Source organism: Pseudovirgaria hyperparasitica (genome assembly GCF_010093815.1).
Source record: "Pseudovirgaria hyperparasitica strain CBS 121739 unplaced genomic scaffold EJ05scaffold_3, whole genome shotgun sequence".
Classification (NCBI taxonomy): domain Eukaryota; kingdom Fungi; phylum Ascomycota; class Dothideomycetes; order Acrospermales; family Acrospermaceae; genus Pseudovirgaria; species Pseudovirgaria hyperparasitica.
In genome coordinates, this window is record NW_022985551.1 from 1,704,982 (window position 1) to 1,732,348 (window position 27,367).

At 49.2% G+C, this 27,367-nt stretch overlaps 8 protein-coding genes across 8 annotated transcripts; 5 read left to right on the forward strand and 3 right to left on the reverse strand.

Moving 5' to 3' along the window:
- Window positions 1-165: 165 nt before the first annotated feature.
- EJ05DRAFT_530807 (uncharacterized protein) lies at window positions 166-2,053 on the forward strand. Its single transcript, XM_033748986.1, has 2 exons — window positions 166-1,009; window positions 1,058-2,053. Exons 1-2 carry the CDS (start codon window positions 275-277, stop codon window positions 1,931-1,933), a joined length of 1,611 nt encoding a protein of 536 aa, XP_033603723.1. The 5' UTR covers window positions 166-274; the 3' UTR covers window positions 1,934-2,053.
- Window positions 2,054-2,207: 154 nt separating this feature from the next.
- EJ05DRAFT_536079 (SET domain-containing protein) lies at window positions 2,208-3,825 on the forward strand. The gene is made up of 2 exons (XM_033749287.1): window positions 2,208-2,408; window positions 2,457-3,825. The coding sequence occupies exons 1-2, from the start codon at window positions 2,289-2,291 to the stop codon at window positions 3,468-3,470; spliced, it is 1,134 nt and encodes a 377-aa protein (XP_033603724.1). The 5' UTR covers window positions 2,208-2,288; the 3' UTR covers window positions 3,471-3,825.
- A 317-nt stretch (window positions 3,826-4,142) lies between these two features.
- EJ05DRAFT_483658 (uncharacterized protein) lies at window positions 4,143-6,338 on the forward strand (the record flags this gene model as incomplete). The annotated part of the gene is made up of 1 exon (XM_033745277.1): window positions 4,143-6,338. One exon carries the CDS (start codon window positions 4,143-4,145, stop codon window positions 6,336-6,338), a length of 2,196 nt encoding a protein of 731 aa, XP_033603725.1.
- Window positions 6,339-7,807: 1,469 nt separating this feature from the next.
- On the reverse strand, window positions 7,808-9,367 carry EJ05DRAFT_491937 (uncharacterized protein; the record flags this gene model as incomplete). Its single annotated transcript, XM_033746011.1, has 1 exon — window positions 7,808-9,367. One exon carries the CDS (start codon window positions 9,365-9,367, stop codon window positions 7,808-7,810), a length of 1,560 nt encoding a protein of 519 aa, XP_033603726.1.
- Window positions 9,368-10,245: 878 nt separating this feature from the next.
- EJ05DRAFT_491938 (uncharacterized protein) lies at window positions 10,246-12,050 on the reverse strand (the record flags this gene model as incomplete). Its single annotated transcript, XM_033746012.1, has 2 exons — window positions 10,246-10,402; window positions 10,585-12,050. 2 exons carry the CDS (start codon window positions 12,048-12,050, stop codon window positions 10,246-10,248), a joined length of 1,623 nt encoding a protein of 540 aa, XP_033603727.1.
- Window positions 12,051-14,828: 2,778 nt separating this feature from the next.
- On the forward strand, window positions 14,829-16,863 carry EJ05DRAFT_473807 (uncharacterized protein). The gene has a single exon (XM_033743471.1). It carries the CDS (start codon window positions 15,219-15,221, stop codon window positions 16,611-16,613), a length of 1,395 nt encoding a protein of 464 aa, XP_033603728.1. The 5' UTR covers window positions 14,829-15,218; the 3' UTR covers window positions 16,614-16,863.
- A 3,916-nt stretch (window positions 16,864-20,779) lies between these two features.
- On the forward strand, window positions 20,780-21,664 carry EJ05DRAFT_473808 (alpha/beta-hydrolase). The gene has a single exon (XM_033743472.1). The coding sequence runs from the start codon at window positions 20,802-20,804 to the stop codon at window positions 21,615-21,617; it is 816 nt and encodes a 271-aa protein (XP_033603729.1). The 5' UTR covers window positions 20,780-20,801; the 3' UTR covers window positions 21,618-21,664.
- Window positions 21,665-23,649: 1,985 nt separating this feature from the next.
- On the reverse strand, window positions 23,650-24,315 carry EJ05DRAFT_258357 (uncharacterized protein). Its single transcript, XM_033740242.1, has 2 exons — window positions 24,235-24,315; window positions 23,650-24,178 (listed from the first exon to the last, which is right to left on the reverse strand). Exon 2 carries the CDS (start codon window positions 24,167-24,169, stop codon window positions 23,735-23,737), a length of 435 nt encoding a protein of 144 aa, XP_033603730.1. The 5' UTR covers window positions 24,170-24,178; window positions 24,235-24,315; the 3' UTR covers window positions 23,650-23,734.
- Between the last annotated feature and the right edge of the window lie 3,052 nt (window positions 24,316-27,367).

Below are 27,367 nucleotides of genomic sequence, written 5' to 3' on the forward strand. Positions count from 1 at the left end.
CATTAAAATGGGTCTCGACTCGTAGGAATGATCGACAATCGTGCAGTAATTAGTCCGTGCGCTGGGAGAGCTGCTGCGGCACTGACGCAACAAGGATTCACGTTGGATTTATGGTGGTCCGTGCTCACGTAACCTGCTCGTCGCCTTGTGCCTCTCTATATTCAAGTATTCATTCCTCCCTCGCATGCACACTCATTTGTGCCCTTACCTATTCAATGTACTTAAATCACTCGTCTGATTCTCGTTCGGACTCAGTCACACAGACATTGCGGCCATGTTTGCCATGCTGCCTTTCTACAGTACATGCGATGAGTGCTCGCTCAAGACGTCAAGACAGAAGTTCATTAGTTTGACCTTCAAGTCCTTGCCGTTTCTCCTTACATTCTTAGTTGTCGCAATCGTCGTGTACACCAGATTATTTCCTCTTCTTGCAGGAAGAGACGAGCCGGTCAAAGAACGCCGTGACAGCCTGCCCACTCATTCGAAAAGCTTCGGCGAGAAATCCAGCCACTGGACGTCCCGCTTCTCCACATCCGCCAAACGTATAGCTGGAGTCACTTTCGCAACAAATATAGCATTATCTGCAGTCTTAATCGAACTCTTACTCTGCGAAATATCTGATGCCCTGAATCCAGCGGCACGCAGCCTTGCTCTGCGGGTTACAGTCCCCCTTCTACTATATCTCCTCATCCTAGTGACCCCGGCACTCGAATTCCATTCCATCATAAGCGCAGCGGGGTATGGCTTCGTCAATGCAAAGAAAGGCAATAGAAGGGTAGCATGGCTTCTTCAGCTTCTGGCCTTGACGGCATGGCTCGTAGGGTTTTGGTATCTGGGCAGAGGACTTCTTGGCTCATACTTGCATGAGAAGTCATATGTTCGCCAGCACAGCTTTAGCGAAGGATGTCTTGAAAGAATCGGCGTGATAGGGATAGCCCTTATGGCTTCCTTGGCTGGCTTTGCAGCTGTTTCATCGATATGGCAGTCATTTGGAATCAAGTCGAGGATTGTATGTCAGCTGACAGGTCTATTGTGGCCTTACTAAGATTTGACTTAGGTCACCGAGGCTGATATTGCACGGAAGCAAGCTGGACTTGAAGCGACGACGGAAATGCTAGATACGAAACAAAGCAGACTGCGCGCCCTGCAAAGAAAGGTAACCGAAGTCCCAAACACTGGAATTATGAATCGCGTCTTTACCACCATAAGCGGGAATCCAGAAGGTCAAGAGCGTAGCGCTTTGCATATGGAAGTCTCTGGATTGGAGACGATGCAAAGGTCTTTAAAACATTCGCTTGCGACCCTCAAAAATCGCAGACAAGAACAGCAACGGGCCAAGACTGCACTGGGCCGCTTTCTAAATCTCGTTCAATACATCTTCGCACTCTACTGTATGTATAGACTAGGCGCAACAACACTCGCGACCGTGCGAAGATTCCGGTCCCCAGACACAACATTCTCAAACTCCGACCCGGTCAACAACATCCTGGCTCTCCTCGCAAAGCACTGGGACCCGAAGCTAGATAGAGCAGCCTGGAGCCGTCAGATATCTTTTCTGCTCTCCGGAGTCATGCTACTTGCGAGCTTTAACGCGGTCCTTCAGACATTCCTGCTCTTCGCTAGATTTTTGCCGGGCGTATTGCAGCATGCACAGGCGAATCTTGCACTTATCGTTTCGCAGGTTGCTGCGACCTATGTGATCAGCTCGACTCTTCTTCTTCGCAGTAATCTACCAAGGGAGATGAGCACTGTGATATCTGATGCACTAGGGGCACCCCTAGAGCCGAAGTTCGTTGAGCGGTGGTTCGAAGGCTGGTTCCTGACCATCGCGGCCGCGACGGCACTTGGAATCTGGATCAGTAGAAAGATGAGGAGCGTTGAGTGGGACGATGACTATGGTGGCACGGATGTGGAGATGGGAAAGATGAATTAGTCTATGAGGGCTGGATTGCTGGCGTTTGAGGTTTAAGCTAAAAGAGAATTTACACAGAACCCTGCAGAAGGTGTGATCATCCGAATATTATTCAAAATGCAGTTGCGTTATGACTCCCCGTCTCTTATGGACGCACACTCGTTCGTGATTTCTTTGAGTAAACTATTGTCATTGCCAAAATGTTTCTACAACTCTTTACCCTTTTTGACTTAGCGCGCTTTGTATCGCATCTTAACAATGCGAAATCTCTGAATTCGGTGTACCGTCTTGAGCAACGAAGAACACAACAAGCGCTTGTCGAAGTGCCGCTCCTTCGCAGCAATGGCACATAGCTCTGTCAGATTATAAGACGATCATGGACCATCTCAAATCCTTCCTCAACTGGTCCAGGGGGCAGGGTCTTGTGTGGGACGGTATCGACTTCAAGAGCTATCCAGGCCGCGGCACAGGCGTGATCGCAACTCGAAACCTAAAGGTCTAGCAGGCCCTGTTAATACACTGCGCACGCTGACCTTTGGTTCAGAAAGGGGAAATAATCCTTACTGCGCCATTTCGTACATACCGTACATTGGACACCCTCTCACCACAAGTATCAGACGCTCTCTCTGACCTTACACTTCATGCTCGTCTAGCCGCAGATCTATCTCTCGACAACACGCCCGGCTTCAAGCTATGGACAGATATGCTTCCTTCCGTCGCAGATCTTGAAGCCTCGTACCCATTCTTCTGGCCCAAGAATCTCCAGGAGCTGCTACCGGCGAAAGCTAAGCGCATATTACATAGCCAATTGCGACGATATGCGCAAGAATGGGCAGCTGTCTCGTGTGCATTTCCAGAACTAAATGAGCCTGATTTTCGGTACTATTGGATCATCGTCAACTCTCGCGCGTTCTATCTCATGACACCAAGCATGGAGAAACTGGATCCTGATGACCTGCTCACATTGGTCCCAGTGGCGGATCTGTTCAATCATGCGGATACTGGTGTCGAGACAACAATCGAGCCTGAGACATACAAGTATAGTACTGATCGTGAGTACGCACTAGGGGAGGAGATTGTGCTGTGCTACGCGGAGGAATCAAATGACTACCTCCTTACTGAGTATGGCTTCATACCAGACGTGAATAAATGGGACAGCGTATGTCTCGACGACATGATACTGCCGCTCTTGAATGAAGAGCAGAAGAAGGCCCTGGTTACGAGAGAGTACTATGGGAAGTACACCATCACTGCGACCACACTGGGGTGCTGGAGAACCCAAGTAGCGCTGCGACTTATATGCTGCACGAAACAGAACTGGGAGGAATTCGTTCGAGGCGTGCATGACGGAGGACTGTCGCAGTCGAAGGTGGATGAGTTGCTGGTATCGCTGTTGCGTGATTACCAAGTCACGGTCGATGAATCATTAAAACAGTGTACAAATCTCGTAGAGGATCAGCACGGACGGCGAGAGGTACTTGTCAGGAGGTGGCAGCAACTTCGGGAAATAGTTGCCGAGGTGTTGTCCAAATTTGACAAAAAGCTGGAGAACAGGTGACGGAAGTGTACAGAGAACAGTTACGCGATAATGAGTCCGTGTTATACCCATCTTCCGATAGCGATAGAAGCTTTGCCCTCATGACTTGGTGCTACACTTGTTCGGAACCGACTTCCCGTCGTCTCAACACTTTCAGGGGTTGGTGCTTAGGTATGCTTGGACTGATGGAAGAACTGGTGTAAGGACTGGCTGGGCACAGACATTGCTCGGAGCAGTGAATCTACCATCAATTCTAGAACGAGATATCTGCTTCTCGCCAAAGGATGTCATTTGAACAGCGTAAGGCGGAGGTAGGTCCACCGTCCCGATCCTGGATGGTATTGTACGGCTTTGTTTATCTACCAGTGTATCGAGGAATATGACTCTTAGCGTATGTGAAACTTGGCGGTTTCCCCTGCCTTTCACAGTGTTTACAATAAAAGTGATAGTACCAAGCCAGAACATTGAGAAAGCAAGGGAGCTAACCAGCCTATTGAGCGACCAAGCCGCACACAAACGTAACACTGCCAAGTGCCTTATGCTTGTTCTTGACTGTCCAAAAAAAACTTTCGTCTTTTCTCCTCTGTCCGTTGTCTTCGTCTCTTTGCAAGTCTCAAAGTCTTTCATCTCTTTTCCTGTCTATATACGAGATATCGTCACCTGTCACGGTCCGGAACATCTCACTCATCCAGCATGCCCAGGAATCCGAAAAATCTGACAATCGACACCTCCATCACGACACCGAACATCTCTGCAACCAACGACTCCAGCAGCCCCCTCAGCAGCGTCCCATCCAATCCTGTCTCCAGTCCTACAGAGATAGCACCTCCACCTGCTTTCAAACCCGCAATCAACAGGACAATCCTCCGCTCGAAATCCCAGCCCCCTACTACTACGACTGCTACTCAACCCCCTGCCCCTATGGCTCCTCGTAAGGGTACGGCAGATGCCAAGGCTAATGCAGGCTTGAAGCCAAAGCCAAGACAGAATGCAGCTGCAGCAGCTAAAGCCAAATCGGCTTCGCCCATCGAGGCTCATGTCCCTGAGAAATACAGGACGACTTCTCTGGCAGCACAAACACAAGCACAAGCACAACCCAGCACCGACGCCCCAGTAGGCCGAAAACTTGCGAAGGCTACAAAATCGGCACGCAAACGACCAGTCTACGACGACTCCAATGATGATGACGACGATGACGACGATGATGGCAATGGCGACAAGGAAGCCGAGCACGTCCGCGATAGCGACACGTCTAAATCGTCCCACACCAGAGACCTCAAAGCCGCGAGGAAAGGGAAGCAAAAGGTCATTGACAAAGACCCACCCAGATCTCCCTCCAAGTCTCCCTCCGCACCTCCTGAGAACATAGTCAAACGCAAGATCCCGCCAGGTAATCGTCTGCCGGGTAAAGGCAATGCCAAAGCCAGTTCAGGGAGGAGAGTACCTAGACGAATACCAAAGGATCATTTGGGTCGACTGATCAGAAACCCAAAGTTGATACCTAAAGCTACGGCGATGCTCAAGGCTGCGGCGGCAGCCTATAAAGCTGATAGAGAGGAGGAAGGCGAGGATAGTAGTGAAAGCTATCGCATAGATGAGGAGGATGATGAGCACCTGCCGTCCCAGGAGCATCACGATGACGAAAATCATGATAGGCGGCAGGACGAAGACTACATGGCAGAGGACGAGGGTGCTGAGGGCGGTGCTAGTCTCGAGAGAGACGAAGCAAATGAAAGCAACGAGGACCCCGATGATGGGCCTTTCCCGGGCAAGACTGGGAAATCTGCCAGCTCGAGCAATTTCAGGGGCACAGAGCCATCGTCCGGTAGCGAGAGCAGCAGCTCTCACATCTCTGCTCGCCCCCGCCCAGGAGAGCCACAAAAGCAGGTTCTCGGGCGCAAGAGAGGCAATGGAGCTGCTACCAAGGCGAGCGTCAGTGGACGAGGAAGACCTAGCAATGGTTGGAGAGGTGCTGCCCCTGGGGCACCTGACGATTCAGACCACTCGTCCAGCGACGGCTCTGGCAGGAATGCCAACATTCCTCGCCGTCGTAGCCCGGGACCATCGCCCCCTGAGAGAGCCAACGGCCAGTCTCGCGGTCAACACAGGCCGCAGCACGATGATCTTCGAGATGCCATCAGAGCGTTTGGCAGTTCTCCCGACGGGGACGAAGACGACTCCGAGGCCGACAATGGCCTAGACACCCCCTCCGACGCCCTCTCCACCACCGAGGACGACGACGACAACAACAACAACAACGACAACGACGCCCGCACCATCCCAGGCTGGCACAACGCCGAATACCTCCAATTCGACATCGACATGAACAAGCGCTACCTCACCCACATCGAGGGCCTACAAAACTCCTTCCTCCACGCCCAGAGCATGAACCAGAACCTCCTCAACAAGCTCAACCGCAGACGGCTCCGAGAGCGAGGCCTACACACCCGACACGCCGCCGCCTCCCTCAACGACGACAACGACGAGCACGCCCAGCAAGCCGCCGAGATCGCCAAACTGCGCAAGCAGAAGCGCGACCTGCTGCGGCGCAACCTGGAGCTGCGGAAGCGCGAGCGTGCGCTGCGGCCGCTGGCGCAGAACGCAAAGTTCTATGTTCGCGGGTACAGGCGCTACAAGAGTAGGTCTCTGCGGGAGTCGGGCGCGTCGTGGGTGGATTCGGACGGGGATATCTTTGGTGATGCGGATTTTCCGGGGAGTGAGGGGGTGGAGGAGGGAGAGGAGGCGGAGGTCGAGCCGGTTGCTCCGACCATGGCACGCTCGAAGAAGAGGGGCCGGGGAGAGGTGGAGGAGGATGAGGAGGTGGAGGGGGCTGGTGGGAGGAGACTGCCTCCGGCGAAGAAGACGAAGAGGGCAGGGGGGAGGAAGTGAGGGGGGATGCTGTCGGATGTATAAATTCCGGCGCAGGGTGCGCAAGATTGTCGTGTATCATACTGGGAGTATAGCACTGAGCGAGCTCTTCACACTTGAGGAGTCGTTGCTGTTTGACATAGCTTGACAATTGCATGTTCGTTTCTGTTTGATCTCCATTAAAAGCAGCACATAGTAGTGCTAAAAGCGACCATGACCGTTGAGCCACTATAATATTTCTCTAACAAACATAACTTGTAGTGGTTATACCTAACTTAAAAGCACCTATTCTATGATATAGTCAAGACTAAAGCAGATCTAATGGCTATACACGTAGATATAAGCTCTGTATAGCATAACTTGTTATAGTTATATCCCCTTCAAAAGCACTATTTTTCTAGCCCGGTCAAGAATAAAGCGGTTCTAGAAGCTATACACGTAGACATAAGCTCTACATAATATAACTTATTGTAGATATGCCTACTTTTAAAGCACTGTTTCTATAACATAGTTAGGAATAAAGCAAATTTAGTAGCTATACACTTGAACAGAAGCCCTATATAACTGTTACGGCTACGGCAGTAGCAACACATGTATAATTAATGTAGGCAGTAACCACTGACCGGGCGGTTGTATAAGTACAACCAACCGGTCACTTAGATAGAAATGTCATGCTTTATGACCAACTCAACTTGAACTGTCAATGAACTTGACAAAGTGGTAGCTGAAAGACAGCACCCACCAGTTCGTACATTTCCGATACTACTATATCACCTTAAACCTCTATACACTCTGACGCTTTCTAGGCCCCTTGAAAGCTATAAAACCCATATCCATTCCACCGATCCATAAATTCCCCCTTATAGGTACGCCCAACTACCTATACCCATCACACCACAAAGTGATTTCTCTAGACTTGGATAGTAGTATCATCTATACCCACCCAACCAACCCACGACTTCCCTCCCTTAGAAGTAAACCCAACTATCTATACCCAACCCACCACTCCGCAATTTCCCTAGGCTTATACCATAGTATTTACCTCACAAGCCTGTGTTCATCAGTCTTTATATACGTAGGTATACATGTTAAAATCATACCCAACCTACCGATCCACAAATCTTCTCTCTCTCTCTTTAGATTTTCAAAAAAACCTAGTACATACACACCTCTCCTTCTTCTCACAACAAGATACAAGATATCAAGGAAGAGAAGAAGCCCGCTCTAAATGCCAATCAAATAGAGAAGAAGATAAGATGGGAATCGTAAAGACATGTTTTGATAAAAATAAAAAAAAATTCATGGACCCGTTTTTCTTCCAAACACTAAACGGCGTTGTAATCGTCGTCTTTCTTCTTCTTCTTCTTCTTCTTCTTCCCAGCTATGTACACAAACCCCCCCAAACCCCCAAAACCAACCAACCAAATGCCTCTGCGTCAGGGCATATTTTGGGGGGTTATCTTTCTCCCCCCAAAGAGTCCTCCTCAAGCTCACTGCGGCAGACCCATCAAATGACCCGCCGCGGCCGCACACGGACTCAAGTCCAGCAGCAAGTCACCGGCCTTGATATCAATAGCCGCCGTCTGATTATCCTCAATACCAAACGACACAACCAGCACATCATCCCTGAACCCCTGATACTTCGACCCGGCATCCTTCCACGCAAACGAGCTAATATACAGCATCTCGGTACGATTGAACACCTCCGACCCCGGCTCCTTCATCGACACGGGGTTACCTCTATCCTTGTACCCGCCGCGGCCCGAGATCCAGAACGGCTTCGTGCTGAGGGCAAACAGGGCGAACGGGGCGGTCCGGCTGAAAAGCGCAATGTACGGCTCGTACACGGCGCTGAACATGCCGACGTATTTCTTGTGCTGGTATATCGTCATCGCAAAGGTATTCGCTTCGCTCGGGACACACTTGGGGTCAGCTCGGTCACACGTCGTGATCGCAAGGGAGTTTGTGCTCTGGTGGATCTTCTCGTGGGCTTCGGGCTCGAATTTCGGCATGTGCTGCTCTATGCATGCCGCGTCGGTTGCAGCCTGCGACGCCAGATCCTCGCCGACAGAGCCATCCGGGGAGAGCTTTGCAAAGGCGCGCTTGGGCGCGATATCGAAATGCACGTAGGTTTCGTTGTTCCAGTCGAAGAAGAAGAACCAGTTCTTCTCCACGGACGACCATGAGCCTGTAGGCCGCTGCAGTTCGACGGCGTTGCGGAAGGGTGTCTCATCGATGCCGCCGCCAAAATCGGTCAGCATGCGGAAATCCTGTGCCCACATTCCCAGGCAGGTGTGGACGGAGTTGGAGCCGAAAATGACATAGGGGATGTCTGGACCCCAGAAGACACGGGCGTCGTGCGGGCCGATGTTCAGAGCAAAGAAGGCGATAGGGCCTTCACAGTGTCCGCCGTTGGGGGTATTCGCGATAGGGAGGATTATGGGAGGTGATATACACTCGAGGACGTCGTTTTGGAACTTTGCGCTGCAGACTAGTTCGACGTAGAATACTGCCGTCGCAGGCGACCGCGGAGGGTGCAGGCGCTGAGCGACGACGATCCAGTGATCTTCGAGATATGGATGAGGTATAATGTTCGGATTTATGGCACGTTCGCCGTGGCCCCAGTTGATTGGGAAGTATGCACCATTCTTCGTCGACACAGACTTGACCACACGGTGTGTCCCTGATGCATCGTATAGCAGGTCTGGCTTGGCGAGATTGTTGTCTACTATATGTATCGAGGTATCTGTATCTGGGCCCGGGCTGTTCGGTGGAGAAGGGAAGTTTACGACAGGAGTGTTAGGCTTCAAGGCTGGATCGAGGTTGGGGTCAAGGTTCGGGTCGAGATTGGGATCAAGGTTTGGATCGAGTTTGCCAGGAATGGCAGCGCTTGGAGGCAGGTGAGGTTTCTGGGCATCTGCTTCATTGAGAGGTGTAGGATTCCATAGTTGGTCTGTAAATGTTTTATCGTAGCTCTTGAAAAGGACGACGCTGAGAATGAGGAGGACGGCGATGGCAGGGATGAGGCGTTTGGTGCTGCGGATGAACATGTCGACTCAGATGGCGTGAGAGTGTGGTCGCGTGTGGATATAGGATGGCCTCATGGCTGTGCCCGGCTCAGGCGTCGAAAGGCAGGAATTCTATGTAGAAGTTGCACACACGCGAAACGCTGACAATGGAGAATGCGAGTGATGTTGTGAAGTTCAACGCAGGATTGAGCTATTGTGAGAAAGAGGACTAGCGCCAGTAGTCGGAAAAGCTTCAGGGGAGAGAGAGAGGGAGAGGAAAAAGACGGCGGATGGAGACGAGGACAGACAGAAAGCGACAGCGACAGCGACAGCGACAGCGACAGCGATAGTGACGTGCACGGGCCAATATCGCTTTCCTCTCCTCATGGCAGAGGGAGAAGCTCTCGGCAGTCCAGACTTGAAATTCCTCCGGTCAGCCACCACCAGAAATGTAAAACGTCCTCGGCTGCGTCTGGCCAATGAATGAATATACATATAATGTTACTATCAACATATGAATGAACATGTACATATCCATAGCATTGATACGAGCCTGAGCCTGCCTGCAAGCCGGGCCAGGTAAGAAGTAATAATAGATTCAAACAATATATCTTGCAGTTGCAATTCAATATCGCCTCCAGCTCCCTCGCACGAGCTTATGTTCCCCCCCAAGAGTCTGCGATGCGCGAGCTGAGCCACGCATAGACTTGGCACGCTTGTTCTTCTTGATTGGATGTGAAACACCCGGGGATCTCCAGGTGGTCCCCCTGTCTACTGAAGCCCAGGGCCCCCCTCCTTGTATCGGAGATCAATGCTGTGGACTAGTGCCATCGGTCCCTTCAAAGTATCAAAATTCTTACCTGGTCGCCAAATTGCACGTGCAAATGTGCGATTTCACCATGCTGCTTGCACGCGCTCCTTCATGTCACGCCGTGTTCATGGTAGCGATCTGCATTGTAATGACAAGCATAACCGTGCATGTAGCCGTCCATCGTTCGGTGTGGCCGTTGGGCCGCTTGCCGCTGCCGACTACCGGCGAGTAAGCAAGCATGAACTGGTACCGGTAGACTGACCGAGCTATGGACATCGTGTTAGTGATACGGAGAATTAAGCTTGAGGATAACAATGTGTCATGTATGATGAATTACTAATATTGTACGCCAATGTATGCGATGTGTCTGGTTTATGCCGCAAACTGTCCTTTTTCTAGGCTCAATGGTGTACCCACACCCAGCCCCCTAGGTGTGCTAGACACTAACGGTGATGATGACGGTTGAAGTTTGCGCCAAAGGTTGCCAGCAGCCCGTACGCAAGGCTCATCAATGAGCTTCGTCATCACATCACCCAGCCACAGCGTGAGCGGTAGTGTGATGATGTTGACCAGCAGGAAGTTGGACTCTAGTCCGAGAGGTCCGATGTGCGGTATGGGAAATGCATTTGGCCATCCGGGAAACTCAGTCTCGTCCAGACCTTCTCTGACAAGTCCGACGGCAGAGTATAGTCGTCCACCGACGAGCCACAGTACAGGACCGTGGGCGAGGTAGAAGCAGTACGAGATGCGGCCCATGAATTGGCAGAAGCGCGATTCGAAGAATGCCTTGAGGAAGTGTATCCGTGGAATTACGGCGACGATAGGGACTGCGCCGAAGAAGAGGTAGAACCACTTGGGTGCGAAGACGGCCTGTGGTTTGAGGAATGACAGCCAGTACCAGCCCGGCGTCACTCTGATATCCTCAAGCTCATTGCTCTGCGAGGGAACACCAGCGAAAAACATGCCAATCATGAACAGACTGTACCAGATCATCTCTTGGTATGGCGCCAGATTGACAATCCATCGCGGTAGGTTACCCAGCTTGGCAAGCACGTCCAAATCCGCCAGAATCATGCCGGCGACAAAGTAAGCCACAAACCAGCCATCAACAATCCACATGAAGTACCAGAGTAAGGCGAGTTCGGCGTAGAGTCGGGCGTTGCGCGAGAATCGTGCGAAGGATAGACAGGCGAGGTAAACAACGAGCGAGCCTCGAAGTTCGCATGGTATCGTCCAGATGTGGTCGTTGAGGTAGAAGTAATCTTTCCCGCCCATGTTGAAGACGAATGAGTAGTTTTTGAGTTCCACATACCAATCCCAGACCTCACCCAGCCACGTCGTGTTCATCTGATGAGGTCCTTTCAGATCCGTCAGGTGGAGAAATGTTGCGTACAAGAACGTTACGATAGCGATTGGAACCCATAACCTGAACCATCTTCTGAATATGGCCGATGCCAAATTGTCACCGAGCTTGCCGTATTCCCCATTGTTTATCATCGTGAGTGGTTTGAGGGTAAGGACGTATCCTGAGATGACGAAAAAGCAGCCAACGGCAATGTGGCCACCAGTGAAAAAGTTGCGGATGAATGGCAGACAGGCAAAGTAGAAGTTGCCATGATGGCCGAAGCCATTTTCCAGGATGCGATCGGCGTGATTGAGCGCGCTGTGTGCCCAAAGTTCGTGGTGTAGGATGTAGACTAAGAATGCTGCAAAGCCTCTCAAACCGTCTAGATATGCAGTTTCTCGTAATTTGGTGTTTGAGCGTTCATTCTTCAAGCCTGCAAACGACGGTCGCGTCGCCTTCACGACTTGCCAGAACAGACTCTTTGCGCGCAATCGAGGAGAGGATGGAGGATCTGAGGCGGGCTTCCAGGTTTGAGGATGGTCTAAGAGACCTTCTTGAACGACAGGCATGATGGCAGCGAGTGTGGGCTGCTGGATGGCGGGTACGCCGGACTCGATGTCGATATCCTTGAAGAGTTCACCAATGTAGATGTCGGCAGACTTTGTTCGACGATCGGGAGGATTGCGCGGTGGCATGGGGTCGTCCACGATTAGAGACGATGACGGGGCGTGTCGAGCTCACGTTGGAGCAGCGACGATAGTTGAAAAAGAGAGTCTGGAGAGGTTGAAGCGCCGCTAGCAATGAAGCTACTGGCCGCGCACGACATCAACCAGTGGCTTGTTCGGGCTGGTGGACGGCGGACAAGGATGCAGGCGGGCACTGCCAGGGAATACGCGCTTGGCGATTCGATGACAGGAGATGTTGGTGCACGCGTCTCACTCTCGTTCCGAAGCTGTGAACAGGGAGGGAGACAGTGGCGTGAGACTGCTGCTACATTATTTACAATGATTACCGTCACCCTGGGCACACTGCGGCATCAAAAGTGGGAGCAAAGGAACCGATATATCCAGTAATATTAGGTCATGATGATTTTGCGCTTTAGCTAAGCTTATATTACCAACAGCACTTCCTGAAAAGTCTCAAGATCCTTATGCAAGATCAAGGCTAGTCCCATAATAGATGAAAGTTGTGATTATGGGGGAGACTTCGGTTGTTGATAACCGCTTATGTAGCCCTCGTAAAGTATCATCTGTGTAAAGAAAAGCTGTAAGACAAGCTGGATCTAGCTATCTCATAGGCTGGCACCCCCGCCCAAACGCAGTGACCAGCCGAGGCGAATACGGTGCGAGAAGATCAAGGCTCCGAGGTATTAGGAAGAGCCTAAGAGGTAAGGAGAAGAGGTGCGATTATGTAACGTGGTACATGTTTCTCAGTATACTTATACGCTACATAATTAGTACCCACGTACCTACTACAGTTTAGTACAGCAGAGTCGGATGCGGCAAGCTGCAGCGATGTCTGCACCTGGTGACATATTCAGACAGAGCTCTCTCTTTAGACTTCTCTTCTTGCAGCTTCCGGGCGCTTTAGGTTTCAATACGAGGAAACGAGTCGGGCAATTTGAGTGCACACTGCATCTCTAGTAGGTACAGTAGCTGTGGATGATTTGGCGGATAAGGCGGGAAAAAGTGGTGCCTTACCAGCGCTGTCTCTCATCGACGCCCCTCCGGGAGATAATTCATCAAATCGTTCGCACTTAGGAACGGGTTTCAAAAGCCCCTGTTCACTGTTACTTGTCACTAATCATTACGGTCACTAATTGATACTGACATTGGTTGGAAAGTCAAGACTCAGGAGAAGCTGGAGAGCGGCCCGTCGAGCGTTAGCCTTTTTGACTAACCCCCTGCCCCACGCCCCTCGCCGTCGCCGTCGCCGGTGCACACACACTCCTTTGATCAGAATCTGAAACTCATTCGTATTGAGCAGTGAGCACCAGGGTCTGTCCGTACTCTGGTCTCTCACATGTCTCTCCAGACCCTTCAGCTCGTCTCAAGCTTGACCAAGGATCAAACAATCGAGCATGGGCCTCGCTGATCACAGATGGAATGCCATCGTCTCCCCTTAATAACGACGATATGAAGGAGTTGAGAGAGATAGCTATCCGACTAGAAGCAGACCGTGGCCGCAGAATTTGCAGGTGCTAGAGCGGAAGGAGCGGCAACTGTGCATTAGCTCTGCGGCGGCATGAATCTATCTCAGCGGAAGAATAAGCTAAGGTTAGAAGGCATCACAATAACTATGACCTGGACCTGGCTAGGTATAGTAGTACATGGTAGATCTGGAGGCAATAATGATGATATCGTGGGCATTATGCATTAGGTGAGGTTAAGTCTGCTGGAGCCTGGGCTACACTCGATCTCGCGCGGTAGGTAATTAGCTTGCACTCTTCGGTCGAGTTTCAGCTTTCATCACGCTCTCCACCACTACCACTGTTGCTGAGTGCCGTTGTTCATTCTGGTCCGTTCAATCATCGAGGAGCTGTCTGTTAGCCATTTCCGGTGCCAGGTCTCAGAGTGTGTCGGTCTGCTGTAACGGCCATTCAAACCTACACATCCATCCACCACGAGGCATCCAGCAACACAAAAAACTGTGCGTGGAAGGTTCCGCCGAAATGGAGTGGCTTGGCAGCTCATTGTCGAAAGAAGCGTTAGGAGATAATCTCTGGCGCCTGGATCGCGAGATTGGACGTGCAGGTAGTGATGCAGGTCGGCCAGGGGGGCATGAGGGATAGGGGGCATTGGGCATAGCATGGGGCATAGTATGGAGCATGGAGCATGGAGCATGGGGCACGCCGGACTCACGACTACGCAACCCCCCAGACTGCCGGCGCGTCTATTGGCCGACAGCGATGGCTTTTCCCATGAGGCTGTCTGGTGCTGGTGCTCGCTCTGTAATTAGTTAATTAGTGTATGGGATGTCTGTAGTGATTTCTACGTGGCTGCAGCCAGTCTCTCCTCAACGGGATGATGGAGCGAAGGGCTTGCTGCATGGCATGTACATATGTCATGTCTGTCTTGAGCCAAGCCGAATGACATTTCACACAAGTCAATCAACCTTGAACAAGCAGCACGGGTGGCTGGCAGAGGCGCATGCTTCGTCATTTTCGCCATCCTCACTTTTTCTCACCTCGGCACTGCGACAAAAAGCGACATTGGCGTTACAAAGCTAAGACTTTTAGTCTCCTGGGGCTCCCTGCCATCTTCTCTACCACGCTTTCCCCCGCCAGCCTTCTCCATGACACTCACCGCCCCCCCCCCTCCCCCCCCTTCCATTCTCCTCCCCCTTGTCTTCTACGCCCGTACCTTTGGCGCAGTACAGCAAGCTGCACCCAGTAGTTCCAAACCTCCCCCATTCAGGTCCGTGCACAGCTCTTCTACACGCGCCCACAAATCACTTTCCGCCATCACCCAACTATCATCTAAATTACGACCTCTACTACTACTACTACTACTACTACTACTCTTCTTCTCCTCCTCGCTAATAACATATCTCTCCTAATTGCCCCCCAGTCCCTCGTTTCACATCCACCTACCATTGTCATCTCATCCATTGTTATCGCGCCCTGTCCCCCCGCTGTCGTCTACGTTCCTCAAATGTCGACGTGAGCCTCACCCTCACGAGTCCTACTGCTACCCTTTATGCGATCTCGACCACGCGGCTTGACCATAGACACAAAGATGCTGCTGAACTCGCCGACGGCGACAAAATTCGGTGGCGCCTTCCCCAAACAGATCCAACGTGCTTTACCTGTCGGCATCGCCGTCGTCGTCCTCTTCTTCATCCTCTCCTCCGCTGGCTTCCGTGGCGTCTCGCTAGAGAACTCGTTGGAGGAAAACTCCCACATCAGCAAAGGCTTTCCCCGCAAAATATGGCAGACATGGAAAGCTGACGCTCTCAACCTGGAAGAACGAGATCTGGGGCGCGCACGAACATGGACCACAAAAAACCCCAGCTATCGGTACGAGCTTCTTACTGACGACACCGACATGTACTATGTCGAGACTCACTTCGGCCCGGAAGGCTTCAATCGACCCGATATCGTGCACATGTACCGTTCCATTACTGCCAGAATCATCAAGGCCGATCTGTTGCGCTATCTCATCATGTACGCTGAAGGTGGTGTGTACACCGATATCGATGTCGAAGCTATCCGTCCACTCGAGCGATTCATCCCCGAACGATACAATGTCGAAGATGTTGATATGATTGTCGGTGTAGAAATTGACCAACCTGAGTTCCGCCAACATCCCATTCTCGGACAGAAATGCCAGTCGTTCTGCCAATGGACTTTTGTCTGCAAGCCGCGTCTGCCCGTCATGATGAAACTCGTCGAGCACATCATGAAGTGGCTCAACGAGCTGTCAAGGAAGCAGAACAAGTCGATTGGCGAACTTGAACTTGACTTTGACGAAGTCATCACAGGAACTGGGCCGTCTGCCTTCACAGATGCCATCATTGCTGAGATGACCAGAAAAGAGGGCAAGGTTGTTGGCTGGGATCAGTTTCACGGCATGTCCGAGTCAAAGCTCGTTGGAGGAGTTCTGGTTCTCACTGTGGAGGCTTTCGCTGCAGGCCAAGGTCACTCCGACTCGGGCAATCACGACTCTCGCTCTGCATTGGTGAAGCATCGATTCCATGCGTCAGGGTGGCCAACTACCCACCCTCGTTACTTGCATCCCGTCTACGGCGAGGTGGAGCACTGCAACTGGAACGCCGATTGCGTCAAAGCGTGGGATGAGGGCACAAAGAACTTTGAGAGCCTCCCTCAAGAAGAGAAGGACAAACTGATTGCTGAGAAGAAGATCAAAGATGAGGAGGATGAGAAGAAACGCATCAAGGAAGAAGAATTGAGCTACGCTGCAAACGCAGTCTTGGGCCTCATCGGTGCTGGGCAGGTTCCCTTGACACCGGACAGTGTTTCGAGCCCAGCAGATGCTCCCGCCCCCGAACAGGGACCGCCCGCAGCATTTCCACCAAGCGATCCACCAGCCGCATTTCCACCTCCTCAAGAACAGCCAGCGTTCCCGGCGCCTGACGCAAGCCATCAGGAAGCGAAACTACGGAAGATATAGTCGCACATTAGATGGGACTCTCGACGCATTTACAATTCCAGCGATTTCCAACGTTTTCTGACGGCTCTATGGTCTTTTATCATTTTGGTGGTTGGTGTTTCTGGTGTTGAGCGGAATTGGGTATATCCAGCCGGTTGGCTTGTTCACTATCTAGAGGGCGGTGCATTATCATAATAGACGTTGTATATACGAACACGATAGCATACGACATGCAGCAGCACAAATGACAAGGCACATATTCTAACGTGTTTACCTTTTTCAATGCGAGATATAGGTGTGTGTGTGCGGGTTGGGGAGGAGGAAGCTGACGTGTGTGCTTAGATTCTAGGTTATAACTTTTGTCCCTCCTTCCAAGTCTGTATGTATACCCCTTTTATCTAATACCTGACCTCCCATGATCATCTAAAATCTCTCAAAACTGAAATTCCGGAAACGAGTTGTATCAAAGCAATCTGAACCTCTCCCCAGACGTTCATGCATCATAAGCACGTTGGACAACCGCCAACGGATGTTCCAGATCCGCGATTGATCATTGTCCCGGCGCGTGTGTGTGTGTATGTGTGTATGTGTGTGTGTGGCCACGTGCTGCTTCACGCTCTACCTTGGCTCCTCCTGCCTGGTATCAGATCGGATGGTATATCTGCATGGGCACGCTATTTATCTGTCTATCCATCCATCCATCTAATCAAGTAATTCCTCTCCATAGAATAGATTAGAAGAGAATACTCCGGAGAATAATTACAGTTCACCTGGGGCGTAGGGAGGGGCAGGTGGTCACGCAAGGCAAGGTGGCGAGGCCTCGCTTGAGCCGCCGATTCAATGCTCGGAGTATTCATTAGTTGTCTCCGTGCGTGTGAATACTGCCGGTGTTCTAGGTCTCTTCTGGGTTTGCTAGGCAGGTTGTCTTGAGCACGTGGGATGTGTGATGTGTGATATGTGCTATGTATGTAGTTTGTGTGTAGTTTGTGTGCTATGTACCGCTATATAACAGCGGGGAGAAAAAGCATCGATGGTCTTCTTGCTTGCATGTATGTATGTATGCATATAGTGGGCTGGCTGTCATGTCAAAAGTGTCAAGTAACGGTCGGGCCGGACGCACGCACGCACGCACGCATTCATTCATGCACGCATGGACGTACGCGTGGTTGGAATCTTAGCTTTGGATTACGTGTACATACGTGGACATATGTATGTACTTGTGATTGAAGCTGGCGTGTTGGTCTGACGGATGGATGAATGTTTCTGGACTTTGGAGTGTTCTTTGTCCATGCATTCATTCATTGGTATTGTAGCTGCTACTTGTCTACTTGTCTACGTAGTCTATCCAGTCTGTCCAGTCCGTAGCTAGTCGCCCACTCACTCACCCACTCACTCACTCACGCACCCAAGTCAGGCGTTTCAAATTTACGAATAAAAATTTTCTCTTGGGGAGGTTGATAGAAGGAAAAAAAGAAGAAAAAAAGGCACCGAGATTTTCGGTGGACCCTTTTTTTCTAAAACTGACTGATTGATTGATTGATTGGTTGATTGAGGGCAGGGATCAGGGATATTGTGAGTGGTGCTTAGGGTGTTTCTGCTATTAGGGAGGTGAGATGAGATGGGGTTGAGATGGTTTGAGAGTGCTTGATATTAGGTGGATGGATGGATGGATGGGCTTGGACGTGACATGTGATGATGGATGTCGGTCTGGCTCCGATGTGCCTGCTGCGCCTCATATTACATGGAATACAAACTCGAAGCAAGCGTCCAAGGTACCCGTGCCGTCCGTCCACTGCGTCCTACAAGCTATCGTCGTCGCACCCGATCTAGATGCCTCAGGCCTCCTATAACACACCCACCCATAACCATATCCACATCTCATCCCGACAACCCGTCCCCATCAAGCCATGACTCTACGCGCCGTGGCACAACGCCACCACCATCCATCCACTAACCCACCTTCCCCAGAATCTAAACACGCCTCATGCATGCGTGCGTGCATGCATGCATATATTTCCTTTTTAGACAACTTAAGCTACGGTACAAGCATGTACAGTACATTATCACCGGAAAAACGCCCCCGAGAATGGAGAATGCCGAACATCTCCCCGATGCCCCCGATGGTGCAGTGTTATGCATGCAATGCCATGCCATGCCCTGCCATGTCATGCAGCCCTGGGTAGTGTGCATGCCATAGGTAGTGTGCATGCAATAAGTGTAGATTGCATTGCATTGTATGTGCATTTGCATGACTCGTGTGTTTGCTCCGGGTGCGGGGGGGGAATTCATGGCGGCGTTGTGTTTTTGTTTGTGAGTGTTATCGGCGGATTGACGAGCCTCGGTTCGGTGGCTATCCATGGGATATTGGCTGGACTGGAATGGGATGGAATGGGGTAGTACAGTATACACATATACATTTACACACAAGTATCCGCCGCACCTCACGAAGCCTCCTCGGAGCAGCAGTAGCAGTAACGACAACAAGTCCGAAACGCGGGGAATCACCTCAATCCATCCAACAATTCCACCCAATCAATCCATCCAGCTAATTAATCCATAATCCCCGCGACACAAACACACAAACACTAACATACACCCATCCGAGGTTTCCAAATTCCACCTCCCTCCCTCTCTCTCCCTCCCCCGAAAGTCCAGACTCCCATCACACTACCCACCCACCATTCATCCTCCCGCAATCCACACAACCACCACCACCACAACAGCAGTAATTAGCCCCAGGCCCAGCCCAGCCCAGTCTAGCCGCTGCATCGATCGATCGATAGATCTATAGCACAAGATGTAGTAACACCACATAGTATAGAAAGTTATTTATATCTCCCTCCTCTCCCTCCCGTCCATGTCCCCCCAACATACGTCATGCCGTCACGTGGCGAGCTGTGTCGGGAGGCTTTATTCTGGATTTTTTCGATGGCGCGGATGGGGTTTGCTCCGAGCGGGTGTTGGGTGGGTTGTTCTGGATTTGAGGTTGTGTTGAGGGTGCTAGGGAGAGGGAGAGGGAGGGGGAGGGGGAGGTATGTGATGTTTTGTGTTGTGCCGCGGTAGGGGGGGGTATTGGGTTTGAGAGAGAGAGGAGGTGGATGAGATGTATTGTAGGACGGACTGCTGTTTTCGTGATGTTATGTGGTGATTGGGTAGGGGGGGGGTTTGATATACTTCTTCTCCGGGTTCTTTTTTGTTTTCTGTTTTGTCCTCTTCTTTGTCCTATTCTATCTCTATATTCTTAAATCATATACCATCTATATAATATATGGAGTGTTCAATATGGTCTTCGATGCTTCGTGTAGTCTATGTAGTCATGTGTCTATATAGACTATGATGTTATGTAACCATGTAGAGGGTATAGTAATGTATGTATATGGACCATTTAGTCATGTTACTACATAGATTAATTATAGTGCTTGGGATTGAATACGTACCGCTTTTCGCTGGCTAAGTGCAGTTTCAATGAGTGTGAAATAGAACCTAGATATTACCGTATTTAGTTTCTCTTATACGCTAGTAGAGTATCATATACGGCGTCCTAGTAGTATTCTAGGGATAGCTTTAGTTTTAGCGCGGATTATACCTTATAGAAACTATATATGTTTAGAGGTTTGATGTGGTCTCCTATCAAACTCACTAGTTCTAAGATGGTATAGTATAGTATAAGTGTACATTACCATGAGTATCTAGTTTACCATGTATGTATATACACACACCTATACACATATAAGAAAACCCATAGCCTTTCGACCTACCTATCCCTACGTAACGTACGAAGCTTGTCTACATCTTTAGACCTTACGCGTGAGAGCTGCAATATGGTAGTATATAATAGGGTGTACTAGACTATATAGGCGAATTATGTACTTACTATATCTATATATCTATCTAGATTTAGATAGTTATAAATAGATAGATAGGTAGTATAGAAAGAAGTAGCGATTTTCGTCCCTTTTATAGAAGTATAATAGTAAGAACGTATTATAGAGTAGGCGCTTAATCTAGTATAGAGTATATACTTATATATCGTATAGTCTCTCTATCATCAAAGCTGTGATTTAATAACTACTAGTTTAGATAAAGTATATACGAAGATAGAAGCATAATCTTGACTCTACATGCTAGCGTGGTCTAGTAAGACTCTAAGCTTACGTTGTAAACCTAACATCCTCTGCACTTCCTGCTTAATCGTAATATCCTCCCACGATGCAATCCGCCACCGCAACACCCCCTGAGCTCTACCACGTATCCCTCAACCCATCCCGTCCCTCCACAATCATCTTCATCCACGGCCTAGGCTCCATGCACGCAGAATGGAAGGACGTCACCCCCCACCTCACCGCCTACCACATCCTCATACCCGACATAAACGGCCACGGCAAATCCTCCCATATAAGCCCCTACACCATCCCCGCCGCCGCAGACGCCGTCGCCCGACTGATCCGCACGCACGCACACGGCAGCACAGCACACGTCGTCGGCCTCTCAATGGGCGGCTTCATCACCCTCGACCTCACTCGCCGATATCCCGAGCTCGTCCAGAGCGCGTTCATCTCGGGCGCCGCACCCCCCGAAGGCCCGCGCAGGTTCTTCTTTGCCCGTCCGCGCATCACCTGGGCGCTCGACGCTCTGCAGCTCGCCCTGCCGGAGGCGGTGTACCGGTGGTCGGCGCGGAAACAGGGGCTGCTCCCGCACGAGGAGCTGTATGCGCATGCGCAGGCGAATCGGCGGTGGGAGGTGTGGCGGGATGTGTTTCTGAGTATCTGCGATGATGTGACGTGGGATGATGTGCGGGCGGTCCGTGTGCGGACGCTGCTTGTTGCGGGCGGGAAGATGGATGATGTTGCTGGGATTAGGAGAGTGGGCCGGGCGTTGAGGGAGGCTGGGGCTGGGGAGAGTGGTGCGTATGTGGTTGAGAAGGCTGGGCATGCGTGGGATTTGCAGTTTCCGGATCTGTTTGCGCAGGCGGTGGGTTCTTGGATTGAGGGCAGGATGTTGCCAGAGGAATTCGAGGCATTGTGATGCAGAATCAGTTGTGATGCGAGACTGGGCGAAAGCAGCTATAACGTAGATCTATACTACAATGCGAAAGCGTCTCACTACATACATTGCGAAAACAAGCGCTGTATCCTTGTACCTTCCTTCGACCAGGCGATACCGCTTCGATCGTCCGGAATGATGGGTCGGCTGTAGAGACTGAGGTGGAAGAAAGATCACCAACGAAATGATCAGAGCCACTGACAGTATCGTTGGAAAATCCAGGTACACGAGCGGTTTCTTTCGTTGCGAATTGAATCCCTCCAGCAGTTTGCGCTACAGCAACTGCACCGGCAAGTGTGAGTCCCGTCGCTGCCCACAAGCACAATATGGTCCACTTTCTGTATCTTTCCGTTCGCTGGGGTGATGCGTTTGGACCTTTGCGAATATCCAATTTCAGGAGTGCCAACGATAGGAGTCCCAGAGAGAAGAGAACCCCAGAAGCGGCGAGTAAGGGAGGAAAGATGTGACCCTGGAGTACCATAGCACATTGAACGAATTATTCTGCATCATCTGGTAATTCGGCGGAATATTGTCGAAACTTTGACGTCAACGCAGATGCTGTTGTGCTCTGTGATGAGAGGCATATCAAGTTTGAAGAGACACCACCGCATAGTCCTACCCACCGTTAATAGCCAGAGTAATTTTGAGACCGGAAACAGACATGACCGACCAAATTGGCCATCTCTCAATTCTGGGAAGCTAGTCGAATTCGTGCCTGGCACGCTGAACTTGACAAGAAAAATGTGCTGTAAACCAGGTAAACATCCCGCCAGGGTGATAGCTTCGTCTCGTTAGCATATATAGTTTTGCATTAACATTGTGAAGCTAAATGGAAGTATTGTAATCGGAATGATATTGGCATGGGTGAAGGAGCGCCATTTCACATTCTCTGGTGCTTATCAGTCCTGGATTCCTATTGTGTACTCCGGAATCACACACTCCACTTTTCGGCCCATGCCATATTTATTTCCTAGTTAAATTTCAAGGAATGGAGGCAAAGAACAACTGAGAGTGACTGGCTGAATGAAGCTTCAACTAGGCTGCGTCTTTTTGAAGGGGCTGCAGATGTCCTAGCCGAGAAGAATAGTAAGCACAAGAGAGTTACTTGTTTTAGGGATAATTGAGTAGGTGATGAGTCCACCGAGTGAGCGTCTACTGCAGATTTATAGCAATTCCACAGCCGAATCACATGCAATATTCCAACAACTTAATGTCTACTTCCAAAAGTTTCTGTATCCCCACTTGTACTATTGTTAGCCTGTTGTTGTTTCGACTCTCATGTGCGCCTTCCGACATCATCGCCTGAATCAGCCATTGTCGATTTTGTTGTACTCGGGTGCCTTGGTTCAAGCTCACAATGATAGCACGTACAGTGGAGCATCGCTTTTCCCGCCAGGATGTCATAGCCACATCCAATTTCGAGAAGTGTTCATCTTTCGAGAGCGTTACGCTGCGGCTCGGTTTTCAGTGGCCCTGGCAGCCTAGCCGCAGAATACGCTGCACCATGTCCAATTGAATCGCACCACAAAAAAGAAACTGTAACACAGGATTTGGTGTGATGAAGTCGCTAGAATGCTCAAGTGTCATCTCGCACCCCTCGACTAGTGCTATGACAGGTGGATACATACTGAGGAATCAACGCTTCAGCGACGATAGTACGGCTCTTACAGCAACTCATCTGATTTTAGCTGACAGCGCTTTTGCGAACCTCAACATGACTGAAGCTCCCGAAGTATTATGCGCCGTCAGATTCGAAAGGCCACACCCGTGGCGTAACTTCCAGCAAATGGACCTGTCTGGCGAATCTGCCTTGCTTGGGAGATGTCCAGAGACTGTGCCACTGGTAAGCACTATGCCATATCCAGCGAGGTTGCAAAGATCTACTGAGTGGCACGCCGTTCGAGAGTTTGGGAGGAAGATAGAGTGGTAGCTTCTGGCTAGGACAGTCACAGAGCAGTCACGATTCAGATCTCCCACAAAGGACTCCAGCAATCCGGTTGTCCAGGGACGTAGATTGTGTCAAAATCTGTCCTATAGTGGGAGTTTCGATTAAGAATAGTTCTGGTGTTGTAATTTGCATAGGCGATCACCACTCGGCCCTAGACTTCACCTGCCATCATCTTATCCCAAGCTCGAATGAAGGCCCCAAAAAAAGGACTCTTTTCCCCTGCAGCCCTGAAACCTGGCTCTAATTCGACGTATGGAAGTGCTGGCTGCCCTGGGGTTTGCCAATTCTCCTCCATCAGTCGTTCGCGCGGCAGCGGCCCTGGTTCGACGTACGGAAATAGGCTCCTTATGGCGTTTGTCATACCCTCAGGAGTCTCGTGAAATTCCAGCAGAAAATTGCGATGTCCTTTCGTCTCCTCTGCCGGTGTCGTCTCCTCTGCCGGTGTCGTCTCCTCTGCCGGTGTCGTCTCCTCTGCCGGTGTCGTCTCCTCTGCTGGTGCCGTTTCGTATGCCACTGTTGTCTCCTCTACTGTCGGCGTCTTGCCTTCCTCCTCCACAGTGCCATCATGTTCTGTGCCGTTTGTCATAGTGAATATCTGTGCGTGCGGGCATTAGCCCTAGATCCAAAGAGAAGTGAACATAGGATATTTACTTCGACGATGGAGCTAAGAAATAGTGATGCGTATCAGGATGGAGATGCAATGTCACAGACTTCTATGTAATCAGGGTAGGGTTCTAGCACGCGGCGCAGTTACAGAATTGTGGGATTTCTATTAGGTCATCCTCATTACTTAGATCTTATTTAGTACTAGGTTAGTATAATAATAATAATAATATTATATAACTAGGTAGAGTAGTACTCTATAGACCTATGCCTCCTCTAGTCTAAGCTACTATATAAGAAGAAACCCTATAGGGAAAAACTTCCTTATATCTATAACTATATCTCGTTAAACCTCTATTTCGTCTTAAGTATATAGCTATAGGGTACGCCTATTAGTCTATAGCCTATATTACTATTATTTTACCCTTAGGTAGTACGTGTAGGTACGGAGGTTATTAGTTAAGGGCTGCCCTTAACTAATAATCGGGGTTCTCCCGGGGTTCTTCCGGTATATATTAGGTTACTACCGGCGTATGCCGGGTCTCTTCCGGTATATATTTCTAGGTCCACTAGTACTAGAGGAGTAGTAGATATATAAGCATCTATTAGGAGACGTCCTTAGGGTACTTATTAAGCTATTATATAATATCTAAAGTCTTCGTAACGTGGATAAGCTATTACCGTTATATATAGAGGTTAGGGTATATAGCTAGATAGTAGCGTATTATACCTCTCCGGCCGTACGCCTTATACTATAGAGAGGTATTAGGAACGCCTCTCTTATAGATATAGTATAGGAGTCCCATGGCGCCTATTCGGGCTTAGATAAGTATAGATACTTAGGCTTTCGTTAGCCCTTTATATATCTATTTACTCGGTTCCTTCTATAGCCCTTAAATCTACTCTAGGTATCTATTCTACTAGGAGGTCTAGTAGGTATAGAGTGCCTCTTTCTACTTATCTTAAGTCTATAACTATATATTTTTTATAAGTTCTTAAAGGCTCTACTAGTCTAGGAGAGCGTCCGGGTTATCTCGGACTTCTTATACTACTTAGCTAGAGTCGGCTTCTATTAAGTACCTATACCGTATTCGATTCCGGCCTATATATAGGAGTGCGCGGTAATATATACTAATTTATACACGTAGCGCGGCGAAAGTGTATTCTGCGTTTCCTATGCGTTTCTATACTTATTATTTAGTAAAGTATACCACCCTCTATATCTAGTAGAAGTTATATATACTTATAATGTCTATCTCGTATCGTAGTAGTACCGTATTAGTAGCTTTATATACGTCTAATATAAGACGGAGTATACGGTTCTATATGGATTTAAGCTTTATTCGCCTAGTCTATATAAGGGCTATATACTAGTACTTGTGTCCGTACGTAAAGGCGGGTCGTACTATAGATATATATAGCTAGCGTGCCTTATCCTAGGCGGTTCCCTACGTAGAGGCTATAATCCGTTATATAGCGGCTTCTATCTAGAGAGCCCTAGAGACGGCGTATACTACTTATAGTCCCTATTTAAGCTTACTATCTAGTATGACTCCGAGCGTATATATGCTTTATACTAGTAGTTCGTTAAATACGTCGATTCGGGGGCGTTATTCGCCTTCCCTAGTTACCTATTTCCCTTAACGATTAATAAAGTGTATAAGCTAGTATTTCTCTAGGGCGAACTTTGCTCTATAGCGTTTTACCTACTAGAGGCACCTCTTATAGTTCTATTCTAGTCGTCTATACGTTCGGTTGGTATTATTATTAATAGCTAGGAGGTATATATTATTAGCGTATCCGACTACCTCTATATACTTTATTCCTTAAAGAAGGTCTACTATAAAGAAGAGAAATAGGATCGGAGAGATAGTGCTCCCTTATAGGATGCCGTATACTATCTCTTTATATTCGCTCTAGTACCTAGGAATATATATCTAAGTTATTCTTCTTATAAGGAATAACTATATAAAGCGTATAATCTATTCTAGTATTCGTCTTATCCGGAGGTTATAAATAAGTCTTATATAGTTTATCTTATTAAATGCTCCGGCTATATCAAGGGAGAGAAGCGATACTACCTGTCCCTATTTCTATGCGGCCTAGACGACTTTAATAATATATTAGATAGCTATTATTAGAGAGCTATCTACCTTTACCTTCTAGTTCGGAGAGAGGAGATTATATTTCTATACTATAGTACTTATCTTCTTCGCTATCATAGTCTCTAGTATCTTACCTAGATAGAAGAGAAGGGCGATTAGTCTCTATCCCTTTAGGGAGTTAGAGCTCTTTTCTAGTTTCGGGAGTATAATAGTATAGGCGACTTAGAAGCTCTAGGGGTGGTACCCCTACGTGATATATACTTAGAATATACGAGTAATAAGCGGTAGGGTCGCTTTTATAGTACTTTTTAGGTATTAATTTAGAATTCCATCTAGTCCGGGTACTTTATCATTTAGAAGTATCTTAATAATATTAAGTATATCCTCCTCCGTAACTTCTTCGGGGATATCTACCGTGTATAGATATTTAGCGCCGTGAACGTCTAATAGATCTACTAGTTCCGGGAGAGGGAATATAGCCTCCTATAGAGCCTTAGTTTTCTTAAGGCCTATGGAGTATATTCTCCCCTAATATATTAGGGGAGGTATAAGTGGCGGGGGTATCGGAGTATCTACGCCCTTAGCCTATTTCGCCATGCGCTATAGCCCTATTACGTATTATATCTATTAACTAGTAATTATACGCTACTATTTACGCCTTTTATTACGGAGAACTTTATCGCGTTATTATATCGCTTCCTTCTATTCTTCCTACGACTCGGGTGTTCTCGTATAGTATACGCGTCTATATAGTCTTCGGGCGTCTTATCTACTTTCCCGTACTTAAGGAATCCCCTTTACTTTCGGGGGCTAGTATATTTAGTATAGTACGTGTTTATTTCTCGCATTCTAGTATGTTTATAGGAGTGTCTATACGGCCTGGTCTATAGCTAGGTTATTAGATATATTAACTATAGAGGGATCTAGGATCGCCGATTCTAGGTCCTTTAGGTACTTTTCCTAGTCGGTATCCTTCTATATCTATCGTCCCCGTTGTTTATTCGGGGTATATATGTTTATTACGGTTTCCATGTATTCGTAGTCGGAATCCGTCTATACCTAGCCTAGGCGGTAGT

Excerpts from the sequence above, each read along its gene's own strand:
- EJ05DRAFT_530807 (XM_033748986.1), top strand. The coding sequence starts at position 275 with ATGTTTGCCATGCTGCCTTTCTACAGTACATGCGATGAGTGCTCGCTC. Across the intron at positions 1,010-1,057 it reads TTGGAATCAAGTCGAGGATT|GTCACCGAGGCTGATATTGC; the intron begins GTATGTCAGCTG and ends GATTTGACTTAG.
- EJ05DRAFT_536079 (XM_033749287.1), top strand. The coding sequence starts at position 2,289 with ATGGACCATCTCAAATCCTTCCTCAACTGGTCCAGGGGGCAGGGTCTT. Across the intron at positions 2,409-2,456 it reads TCGCAACTCGAAACCTAAAG|AAAGGGGAAATAATCCTTAC; the intron begins GTCTAGCAGGCC and ends CCTTTGGTTCAG.
- EJ05DRAFT_473807 (XM_033743471.1), top strand. The coding sequence starts at position 15,219 with ATGCTGCTGAACTCGCCGACGGCGACAAAATTCGGTGGCGCCTTCCCC.
- EJ05DRAFT_473808 (XM_033743472.1), top strand. The coding sequence starts at position 20,802 with ATGCAATCCGCCACCGCAACACCCCCTGAGCTCTACCACGTATCCCTC.
- EJ05DRAFT_258357 (XM_033740242.1), bottom strand. The coding sequence starts at position 24,169 with ATGACAAACGGCACAGAACATGATGGCACTGTGGAGGAGGAAGGCAAG.